The 12,350-nt window shown below is 39.8% G+C and overlaps 1 protein-coding gene across 1 annotated transcript in view; it reads left to right on the forward strand.

Annotated features, from left to right (window-relative positions):
* The window catches only part of LARP4B (La ribonucleoprotein 4B), a 78,746-nt gene that overhangs the window by 38,215 nt on the left and 28,181 nt on the right, over positions 1–12,350 (forward strand). The window contains 2 exon segments of the mRNA XM_006141343.3: positions 2,252–2,330; positions 4,626–4,762. Coding sequence (XP_006141405.1) covers positions 2,252–2,330; positions 4,626–4,762 — 216 coding nt within the window.

Here is a 12,350-nt window from a genome sequence, read left to right on the forward strand (position 1 = left end):
TTCCCCCATTCCCCTCCTCCTTTTTTTTTTTTTTTTTTTTTTTTTTTTGAGAGGTTTTTGCTGTAGGGCGCGTGCGCTCGCCAGACAGACAGAGAGAGACATAGAGACAGAAAGCGAGAAATCACCCCCCAGAGGGGATGGTAACGCCACAGTCCCTTCTCCTCCATTCTCCTCTCAGGATCTTGGGCACGCACGCACACGCGCCCGGCGTGAGTTTTAAGCCACCGGGTCCAGGACGCGAACTGCGGGCAACTACGTGGGAGTCCAGCGACATAGCCATTACGCTAACTGCTGGTTCCCCCCATTTCTTCTTGAATCTAGCCCAGGAAGATTTGAGCTGTCCTTACCATAGCCCCAAGACTGTTTTTGTCCAGCTTTTAATTAATTTAGTATGGCCAGGCTGGGACTTAGTTCTTACTTATTTGTTTGGTTCCTCCTATGTCATTGTACAGTAGATGCCTTCAACTGTGAAACTCCTCCCTCTCAACTTCCAACATTGTGTCCTTCTGGTGTCTGTCTTCCACTTCCCTGGCTTCTCTGTCCTTAACTCCCTTACCTTTCTCCCCTAAAGGCAGTTGTAATCCTAGGCTTCTCTCCTACATGCTTGACCTTACCACCACCTGTACCTGAAGAGGCCTGAGCATGCTGTGTTATGCTACATTAGCTTCCTGACAGCTTTTGCCTGCACCATGGAACCACACAGGCCTTTCCAAAGCATCAGCATGAATTGGCCTCCTGTTGACTTTAGAATTTGAATGTCCTATATGATCTGATTCACACACCCCTGCCTTTGTGGGCTCATTTCTTACTGTGTTCCCTCACTCCTCATCTGTGCTGGGCTTTTACTGTCTCTTAACTCTGCCCCTCAAGGCCACTGCACTTGTGATGCCACTGCTTAGAAGGCACCCTCACCTTCCCATGTACCTCACTGCTACACATTCACACCTAATGGCTTCTCCTGTCCCAAGCAGCACCAGGATTTTTTTGTCCCTTGCCCTAACTGGTTTTTCTCTGTGTCTGTGACTGATAGGATGCTGTGTAGTTGCTGATTTAACTGTCTGTTGTCTGCCTTTCCCACTAGCATATTGGCTTTGTGAGAGAAGAAGCTTTGCCTTATTGAGGCTGAATCCACAGTGAATTTAGATTTCTCTAGGAGGGAGTGGAATATGAATATAAATGGATGATCAGAAGCCTTTTGGTTGAAGAAATGACATCAAATTATGTTTTCAGTTTTTGGTCTTAATGAGTCCCATGGTTTAGGTTTGTTTTTAGTTTTAGCCATTTTGTTGTCTTCTTGGGGGGGGTAGATTTTTTAAAAACTCACTGTATAAGGATGACTTGCACTCTCTGACTTCCACATTTGTTCTAAATGCCCCTACTTTGCCTTTGTCTTTTTATGGTCTTTGACTTGTAAAATGTAAGTGTCTCTTCTATTAACATGACACATTATGCACACTTGGGCCCTGATAATTTGTATAGGAGCATAGGGGTTTCATCCCAACATTGCTAACTACCTGTTCACACTGCATCTGGGGTTGTGGGGGCCATAGCCTAGACTCCAGTTTATTCTCTTGGAGGTATAGGAACACAAACCACCCACCATGGCTGGCAGCTTCTGAGGAGAAATTTCTTCTAGGGTTTAGAACTAGCTTTTGTTTTATCCTGAAGGATCTGGTTTATTTAGTGTTCTTTGATAAAAACTTGTAAGACATCAGTTTCTTGCTTGTTCTTTAACTTCTTGGAAATTTAGTGATAAATTTAAGTCTCTAGCATAGAAACTATCTAGTCCTTGTGGCCTATGTGTTTATGATCCCCAGCCTTGGTTTTCTGCCTATATTTATCTTCTCTTTATTTTAATTCTTTTCTTTATTTTATTATTATTTAATGTCTGTGTTCTTAAAAGTTATCTTAAAATGTTTTAGGAAGCGAAGCAAAGCTTAAACCTTTTTTTGTGTGTGTGTGTTTAAAAAGCACCTGCTAAACTTTGCTAATGAAACTTAGATTATTTTTCTAAATTTTATCCCTTTTGGTTTTTTTTGAGCAGAAGGGAGAGGATTTCTTTGTTTTTTGCATGGTTTACTTTTAGTAGATAAAATAATAGCATTTTTCTTTTTCTTCATATACTTATATAGATGTGTTAATACGTATATTTAAAAGAGTAGAATTGCAGTGCTCAACTATCTGCTTGTTGACTGAACTGTCTGGTAGATTTTAAGCCATTTTTCATAAATTGATCATTACTTTTATACAGGGGGAAATGAGTCGCAACCAGAAGTCCAAGAAGACCCCAGAGAAGTACTTAAAAAAACATTGGAATTCTGCTTATCTAGGTAAGGCTGGTAGTGATTTTTTTCTAGAATATCTAAGGTTTTGTACAGTAGTTATTGTCATATATAAATGTGATGTTTTGAGTAACAATAGTGTGTCTATCTGTTAATATCCTGTGTGTGTGTCTGTGTGTGTGTGTGTGTGTGTGTACCTTTAATAAGTAGTCTAAAATACTAAGTAGTGACCTATTGCCATGTTGGAGAACTGAACCATAAGTATCAGATCAGTGATCCTCAAAGCTGGGTCTAGAGATTTATCTTGCTGATCATCCTCAGATTTGCTGTTTAAATAGTTTTCTAGGTTCACTCTGTGCCCACTAAATCAAGAGTCCTTGAGAGTGGAGAGTTAAGGACTTACTTCTCACTAAAGTTTGAGAACAAATGTTCTGCGTCATTTCTCAAAATATACGAGACACAGCAGTAGCAAATAGTTTTACTTATATTGTACTCATATTTTTAGGTTTTTTTTTTCTTCTAAGCTGTGCCTTTTCTATTGAAAAATATAATAGAATTTTTAACATTCAAAAGGCAGATGCACAGAGAGGAAGATAGGATTGAGTATGAAGATAACTGATTGGCCGTATGTAAAGTTTTCTTTCAGTAAGTGGTGGTATTTCAGGTGTTTTCTTTGGAGCCGTAAAGATCTTACAAAGGTACCTGAACACTCCTCAGAGGCCATGGAGCTACATGAGGCTGAGCCATGAGCTCTGTGCTGGCCTTCTTTTCAGTTCCATGGAGTCTCAGATTAGGAACACAGTATTCCATGGTGACAGTTTAAGAAACAAAAGATGCTGTGGCTAAAGTAGAAAAGTCCAGGTCTGTGCCACTCCCATACCTACTGTTCTTCTGATGACCAGCTGAAATGCTGAGCAGAGCAGCATTTCCCTGCATGTCAGTTACTGTGACTAGACACGATTTTCATTGGCCCTCACAGAGGTAGTACGGTAAACTGTAAGGAGAGGTTTTTGTCATATTTCGTTTTGGCAGCTTTGTTCACTCTATTATGCATAGTCTTTTCCCTGAGAATTCATAGGAAACATTTATCTTTGACCAAAATGCTAGGAAATAGCTCATCTTGGTCTGTACTGCTAATTATTTGTGGCTTACCTTTGACCCCATGGGGTCCTGTTTTCTTCCCTTTTTTATTTTTTTGTCTAGTTGTCAGAGGGTTTGTGTGCTCTGCAGAAAAGAGAGTGAGGAAACCCTCCCCACCCCGCAGTGGGTTGTGACTACACCTCTATCCCTTCTCTCTCATTTCTCCAGTCTGTTGGGATTTGGGGCATGAACACACATATACACACATTCAGCATGTTTTTCAAGTTGCTGGGACTGGGTCTTGAACACAGGTCAGCCAAGTGGGATCAAGTTCCTGCAACCATTATACTACAGGGACAACTCTGTTTCCTTCTTTTTTTGGAGAGGTTTTTGCTATGGGGCGCATGCACTCGCCAGAAAGACAGAGACAGAAAACGAGAAATCATCCCCTGGGGGGATGGCCACTCTGCAGTCCCTTCTCCTCCAGTCTCCTCTCAGGATCTTAGGCACGCATGCACATGTTCCTGGCGTGAGTTTAAGCCACAGGGTCCGAGACTCAAACCACGTTCAACTACATGGGAGTCCAGCGACATAGCCATTATGCCAGCTGCTGGTCCACTGTTTCCTTCTTTTAATTCTGGCTGCTGGGAAACCAGAGCCAGGTTTGTAGCTGCTTCAGCAGGTGTTGAGAATTTACAGTATCTCTTCTGGTACTGACCTTATCCTGGCCTTTTCATACTTTTCTAATGAAAATAGCTACATCTTAAAAAAGAGCAATCTCTTATTACTCTTGATGAAAGTGCATAGTACTTTTGCTTATTCTGCCTCTCCAAGTGTCTTTGATAAAAATCTACCTAAGACCAAAGGAGTAGCAAGCAATAGATGGTGTTTGAGCTCCCCTCTAACTCCAAATGATGCCATACCTCTTACCCTATATCTCTTGTGAAACTGGTTTTGCTATAGATGAGATTTCCTTTTAAAAGAAATAATGATTGGGAACCAGCAGTTAGTGTAATGGCTATGTCGCTGGACTCCCACGTAGTCGACCACGGTTCACGTCCCGAACCCAGTGGCTTAAACTCCCGAGAGGAGAATGGAGGAGAAGGAATTGTGGCGTGACCAGCCCCCCTGGGGGGTGATTTCTTACTTTCTGTCTCTAATGTCTCTCTCTGTCTGTCTGGCGAGCGCACGTGCCCTATAGCGAAAATCTCTCCAAAAATGAAAAAGAAATAATTATTAAACAAGATCATTTTCTTTCAACAGGGAGAATCTTGCTAGTGACATGTATCTTATATCACAGATGGATAGCGATCAGTATGTGCCAATTACAACGGTAGCTAACCTTGACCATATCAAGAAACTCAGTACTGATGTGGATTTGATTGTTGAAGTCCTAAGATGTAAGTATATGACACTTGTCTTTACTTATCAGCATGACACTTTGATTCTACAGCCATCGTGTGTAAAGGCACTTGTGGGCAAGTAGAATCTTCCCTGGCTTTCTGTTCCCTTGTATCCAGTCATCATAGTGCTGGTGCAGTGCCTGAACCCTTGGGAGTGCTGGTTGAGTATGCAATGAAACCTCAAATAGATTGTGGGTCATTTGAAGAATAGAAAAATATTTTTTTAATGGAGATCTTAAAGACAGTTATTACATTTATAAGAAACAAAATAATTGTTTAATTCATGTTTTGACCACTAAAGGGATTTGTTTCAAATTTCAACTTCTTACTTAAGTTTTGATGAAATATTATTGCATTTTTCCCTGAAAGGATATTGTGAATGCAGTTGGGGGTTTTTTGACATTTGGCAACATCAAACGGATATTTTAACATTATATAGAGAACTACAGGAATTTCAGGAAATGTATTAATAGATAGTTAAAGTGCTACCTGTCATCTCACCATTGTGGTGGTGGTTTATATCCTGGCTTATTTACATTGTAAATTTAGGCTTCTACAACCTATCTGGGGTATTTTTTCTTATTTTTAAGAAATTGATTCTACTGAGGTATAATTGACATAAAGTGTACTATAGGGAATTTTTGACACCTGATACCTGGGTGAAATTGTCACCACAGTTCAGTGATGATATCTCTGCTTCTTCCAGTGTTTTCTGGGACTCTCAGGATGCTTCCTGCCTAGAAGACTTAACTGTGGATTCCTTCTCTTAAATTTATATTGCATTGGATTTCTTTTAAAATAGATTGTCTTTTAACTATAAAAATACACTTTTGGGGACCAGCAGATGGTGTAATGGTTACGTCACTGGACTCCCACATAGTTGACTGCAGTTTGAGTCCCAGACCTGGCAGCTTAAAACTCACGTCAGGCATGTGTGCCCAAAATCCTGAGAGGAAAATGGAAGAGAAAGGATTGTGGCATAGCCATCCCCGACCCGGGGCTGATTTCTCACTTTCTATCTTTCTGTCTCTCCAGCGAGTATGTGTGTCCTATAGCAAAAATCTCTCAAAAAAATTTTTTTTTTCCCACAGGGCTATGAATACCTTGTGAATTATTTTCAGTTTCCTTTTTCAAGTTGCTATATTGTGTAACACTGGTCTCTCTTCACCCCACTGCCTACAGACTTTTAAATGATTGGACATTGCTATATCTGACTTAAAGCCTTTAATTTATCTCACTATCATCACTTCTCATTACTTACATAGAAGAGTTTTCATATTGTCCCTGGCTTAGCTGTGCTGATGGCAAAGCCAATAGGATTTGTGTATGTGTTGTGTTAACAATAATGTAGAAAGGTGAATACCTTTTTTTAATAAGTATTTTTATTTAACTTTATTTTCCATTTATTTTTTAATTTCACCAGAGTGAGAGAGAGAGAGAGAGAGAGAAACTGAGAAAGCAGGCCACCAAGCTTGAGTCACGAACTATTGTCAGCCATGTGAGAGCCCAGTGCCCTTAACCACCACACCACCTACTGGCCCCAAAAGATGAGTATCTTTATTCACAAATAGAAATTGTCTTCTGTTTTTTTTAGTTCTTAGACAAAAATGGTAGCTTTTTAAATTACTGAAGCAAACAGTGAAGAGAAACTGGCAACCGTAAGTTCTCTTAACCTGAACACTGTGCCACCATTTTCCAGGTGGTGGTATGCTATCCCATGTCAACATTAAACCGAAACCACCACTCATTAAAAGGCCAGCAGCATTCTTGCACCCATCTATACTCTGCTAATAGTCGTGTTGGTTATTATTATGAACCCTATATTTTTGTTATTTCTTTACTGCCTCACAAAGGATCATTTCTCAGTTGATACGTACTGGGTAGGGGTTATTCATGAAGACTGTGAGGACACTCATTGCTCTGTGTAGTCAGTTCTATCCCCCACTCCTTTTTAAAATTTTGCCCAAAAATGCATGTACTCACTAGAGAGAGATAGAGAAAAAGAGAGAGAGTAACAAAGCATACCCCATGGACCATGGTCATGCCAGTCTCCTCTGTTTCTGCCCCTTTTTGGGACTTTGGGTGCACATGCATATGGACCTGGCATGTTTTTCAAGCCACCAGGTCCAGGACCCCAACCACGCAGTTAACCATGTGGGGTCCAACTGCCTTAACCACCATGCCACTAGCTGGGTCTGCTCTGTGTAGTTCTTTAAAGGAGTCTATCCATGAACAACCTGGTCAACAATCCCCACCTCAGCTCCTCCTACTGTTCTCCAGGTCTGTAATTTTGGATGGCTCTTGAATTGTAATATTGCCTTTTACCTGTTCACATTCAACTCTTTAGTGTCTTATTTGTATTTTTTCACTAATTTTTGGACAGAAAGAAAATATGCCTGCATCTATAGTAACCTATGCATTCGGAATATAGTTCACATATTATCATATTTGTTGTGGCTCTGAAAATGGCTGACATATGTAATACCCCAGAAATGGAGTTCTTGTCTTATTTTTAAATCCTCTCCCCACCCCAAAGTACTCTGTGTCTGAAATGGACACTTGAGGGCCAGCAGGTGGTGTGCAGGTTAAGGCAGCTGGACTCCACATGGCTAACTGCATGGTTCAAGTCCCGGATTTAGCAGCTTGAAAATCACACCAGGCATATGTACATGCCTGCCCAAAATCCCAAGAGGTGAATGGAAGAGAAGGGATTGTGGGGTGATGTCTCACTTTCTCTTTCTCTCTCTCTCTCTCTCTCTCTGCCTCTGTCTCTCTGTCTCTGTCTGGCAAGTGCACTTGCACTATAGCAAAAAAAAAAAAAAAAAAAAGAAAGAAAAAAAGAGTGAATACTTGGTACGTATTTTAATTTGAATACTGTTAACCTTAGTGTTAATTAACTTGTAAGTTTATATATTTCTATCCTATTTTTATAGTACACATATAAAGCATGTCATAGTATATATGATTCAAATGCTTTTGTTTTTACACTTAATGTGATTAAAATGGCTAATTAAACAAAGCATACTAAGGGACCAGCAGATGCTATAATGGTTACATCACTGGACTCCAACAAAGTTGACCATTTTTTGAGTCCTGGACCCAGCAGCTTAAAACTCATGCCAGGCACATATGCATGCGTGCCCAAAATCCTGAGAGGAGAGTGGAGAAGGGATTGCAGAGTGACTATCCCCCCTGGGAGGGGGGTGATTTCTCACTTTCTGTCTCTTGGTCTGTCTGTCTTTCTGGAGAGCACACGTGCCCTATAGCAAAAATCTCTCTCTCAAAAAAAAAGGCATACTAAATTATTTGTCACCAGAATAAATATATTGTGTTGTAGTCACATAACAAATACTAGGAATATTAAAATGAGCTAGGTCTTCATTTTCTCAATAAGTAATTTTTTATTTTTGGAGAGGTTTTTGCTATAGGGCGTGTACACTCACCAGAAAGAGAGAGAGAGAGACAAAGAGATAGCAAGCAAGAAATCACCCTCCGGGGGGATGGTCATGCCTCAATCCCTTCTCCTCCATTCTCTTTTTGGGATCTTGGGCATGCACACACACACACCCAGAGTGAGTTTGAGTTTAAACCACCAGGTCCAGGACTCGAACCACGGTTGACTACATGGGAGTCCAGAGACATAGCCATTATGCCAACTCCTGGTCCCAGTACGAGTAAATTTTAAAATCATTACTTTGATAACATATTTCCAATTATGTACAATACGATACCATGTGTATGAAGATTGAATGTGTATACAACGGAACAATGTAATTTATGGCTTTAGGGGTACATGATAATAGTATAAAAACACAAATAGGAATGAAACTTCTAATTCAGTATAAATGTTATAGGGGCAAATGAATTGAGGAAGGGGAGAAATATAAAGGGTTTCACCTATCTTGTTTTATATAGTTTTCTTGAGGTAGAATTACATATTTTAGATTACACATTTTAAGTATATGTTTGGTAAGTTTTTGACATTTCTACATCTATGCAAATACCACAGTCAAGATAATGAGCATATCCATCACTACCAAGTTTCCAGGCAGCCTTCTGTCTTTATACTTGATCTTAGCCAGAAGACTTAAGAAGCAATATTAGTTTGCATTTTCTAGAAACATATAAATTGAATCAGTCACACAATATCACTTTGTGGGGTGGAGTCTGACTTTAACTCAGCATATCTATTTTGTTCTTGAGTGTATCGGTAGATCATTGCTTTTTTACTAAGTAATAGTCTATTGAATATTTATATCACAATTAGTCTATTTACCTACCAATCAGTAGACATGTAGGTTATTGCCAGTTTTAACTACTACAGATAAAGTTGCTTTAAACATTTGTGTGCAAGTTTCTGCTTAGCCATGTACCTTCCTGTCTCATAGAGTGGAATGTTTGGATTGTATGGTAGGTATATAATTAACTTTGTGAAACTGCCCACCTGTTTTCCAAGTGGTTGGGCCATTTTTATAATTGGACATCACCAGTAGTGATAATAGCACCAGTTGCTCTACATCCTTGCCAACTCTTGGTATGCAGTTATTTCAATTTTAGATTTTCTAATAGATGGGTAGTGGTATCTGATGCAGTTTTAATTTCTATTTCTCTAAGATTAATGATACTCAGCATCTTTTCATGTGCTTATTTGCCCTCCTTTTCCTTTGCTGAAGTGTCTATTCATAAGCCCCCCAAATATGCCTTTTTATAGTTTAAATTTTAAATTTTTGCATTTATAGATAAAGTTGCTATACACTTTGGTGTTTTTGTTTTTGTTTTTTTTTGACAGGTTTCGCTATAGGGCGCATGCGCTCACCAGACAGACAGAGACATAGAGACAGAAAGCGAGAAATCACCCCCCAGAGGGGATGGTCACGCCGCAATCCCTTCTCCTCCATTCTCCTCTCGGGATCTTGGGCACGCACGCACACGCGCCTGGCGTGAATTTTAAGCCACCGGGTCCGGGACGTGAACCACAGTCAACTATGTGGGAGTCCAGCGACATAGCCATTACGCTAACTGCTGGTTCCCTAAATTTTTTAGAGCAACTTTAGACTAACAGAAAAATTAAGAGCCAAGTATAGAGAATTCTTACAAACCCCTCCCCAACACCTAGACCCATACAGCCTCCTCCACTATCAGCATTGTCCACCAGAGTGGAAGACTTATTATAACCGATGAACTTGCATTGACACTTGATTATCACCCAGAGTCCGTGGTTTGTATTAGGATACACTTTTGATGTATGTTCTATAGGTTTGAATAAGTATACATGATTGCAGCATCATACAGAGCAGTTTCACTGCCCTCAAAATCCGTTGTGCTCCAACTCTTCATCCCTACTTCACCACTAACCCCCCTAACCCCTGGCAACTACTGATCATCTTCTTACTGTCTCCATAGATTTGCCTTTTCCAGAATGTTCTAGGGTTAGAATTAGTATGTAGCTTTTTCATATTGTCATCTTTAACTTAGCAATATGCATAAGATTCTTCCATGTCTTTTCATGATTTGATAGCTCATCTTTTTTTAATCACTGAGTGATATCCCATTGTCTGGATATATCATAGTTCATCTATTTACCTACTGAAGGACATCTTAGCTCCCAGGATTTTGTAGTTACGGATAAAGTTGTTATAAACATCTGTGTGTGGGTTTTTGTGTAGACTTGCAGTTAATTTGGGTAAATATCAAAGACCACTGTCATTGGATTATATGCTGAGAGAATGGTTCATTTTATAGTGAACAACCAAACTACCTTCCAAAATGGCTAAACTATTTTGCATTCCCTCTAGCAATGAATGAGAGTTCTTGTTGCTGTCTGTGTTTTAGATTTTGACCATTCTCACATATGTGTAGCAGTATCTCATTTTTTTTTGAGAGAGAGATTTTTGCTATAGGGTGCGTGTGCTCACCAGAAAGCCAGAGAGAGACAGAGAGACAGAAAGCGAGAAGTCACCCCCCAGGGGGGATGGCCACGCCATAATCCCTTCTCCTCCATTCTCCTCTCGGGATCTTGGGCACACACGCACATGTGCCCAGCGTCACTTTAAGCCACCAGGTCCAGGACTTAAACCATGGTCAACTACATGGGAGTCCAGCGACATAGCCATTACACTAACTGCTGGTCTCTCTCATTGTTTTTATTTGCAATTCCCTAATGACATATGATGTAGAGCATCTTCTCATACATGTTTGTTTGCTGTCTGTCAGACTTTTTAAAATAGATTTCTGCCTTAGGGAGCGTGAACTTGCAGGACGGGGTGGGGGAGTTAGGAGGGAGACAGACACGGTGAGAGAGCAAGTGAGAAATCACCCCCTGAGGGGATGGCCATGCCACAGTCTTCTTCATTTTCCCCCTGGGATCTTGTGCGCGCGTGTGTACACACACACACACACACACACACACACACACACACACACGGCATGATTTCGAAGCCATTGTGTCCAGGATGCAAACCACGGTTAACTATGTGGAAGTCCAGCGATGTAACTGCTATACCATCTGCTGGTCCCATCGTCTGTTAGTCTTCTTTTGTGAGGTGTCCATTCAGGTGTTTTGCCCATTTTTCAGTCATCTCTATTTTCTTACTGAATTTTGAGTTCTTTGTGTATTTGGTGAATAATCTACCAGATGTATCTTTTGGAAATATTTTCTATGACCCGTGTCTTATCTTATTCTCTTGATACTATCTTTCACAGAGCAGGAGTTTTAAGTTTTAATGAAATCCAGCTTTATCAGTCCTTTGTTTCATGAATTGTGCCTTTGGTTTTGTGTCTAAAAGTTATCCCCAAACTCAAGGTCATCTAGATTTTCTCCTATGTTTTTTCTAGGAGTTTTATATTGTTGCATTTTACATTTATGTCTGTGACCTATTTTAATTTTTGTAAGCAGTATGAGATCTGTGTCTGAATTTCTTTTTTACTTCTTTTTTTTTTTTTTTTTTTTTTTTTTTTTTTTTTGCATGTGGTCATCCAGTTGTTCCTTCATCAAATGAACATGTCAGTCATCTAAAACACCTATCATTACTTTGTGTTGGGAACAGTCAAAATTCTTTCTTTTGGCTATTTTGAAATATACAATGATTTATTAACTGTAGTTACCTTGCTGTGCTATAGAACTCTAGAACTCATTCCATCAGACTACAATTTTGTATTTGCTAACCAACATCTCCCTATCCGCCTCTCCGCAGCTTTCTGTTTTCCCTCTCCACCACTAGTAATCCACCATTCCATTCTCTATGAGAGGTCAGCTTTTTCAGTTTCCACATATCAGTGAGAACATACTTTTTTTTCTTCCTGAACCTGGCATATTTCACTTAACATAATGTCCTCTGGGTTTGCCCATGTTGCCTCGAATGATAGAATTTCATTCTTTTAATGGCTGAATAGTATTCCATTTTGTTCATTTGTTTGTCGGTTAATGGATGTATAGGTTAATGTAATTCTGTAGTGAAACTTATGTGGGTGTTGAGTTTTCTTGGTGAGAAGATTTGTAACTGCAAATTTTATTTCATTCATAGATATTGCTCTATTCCAGTTACCTCTTCCTCCTAAAGTGAGATGTTTTAGTTTGTGTCTTTTA

Source organism: Tupaia chinensis, unplaced genomic scaffold, assembly GCF_000334495.1.
Source record: "Tupaia chinensis unplaced genomic scaffold, TupChi_1.0 Scaffold000052_1, whole genome shotgun sequence".
Taxonomy (NCBI): Eukaryota; Metazoa; Chordata; class Mammalia; order Scandentia; family Tupaiidae; genus Tupaia; species Tupaia belangeri.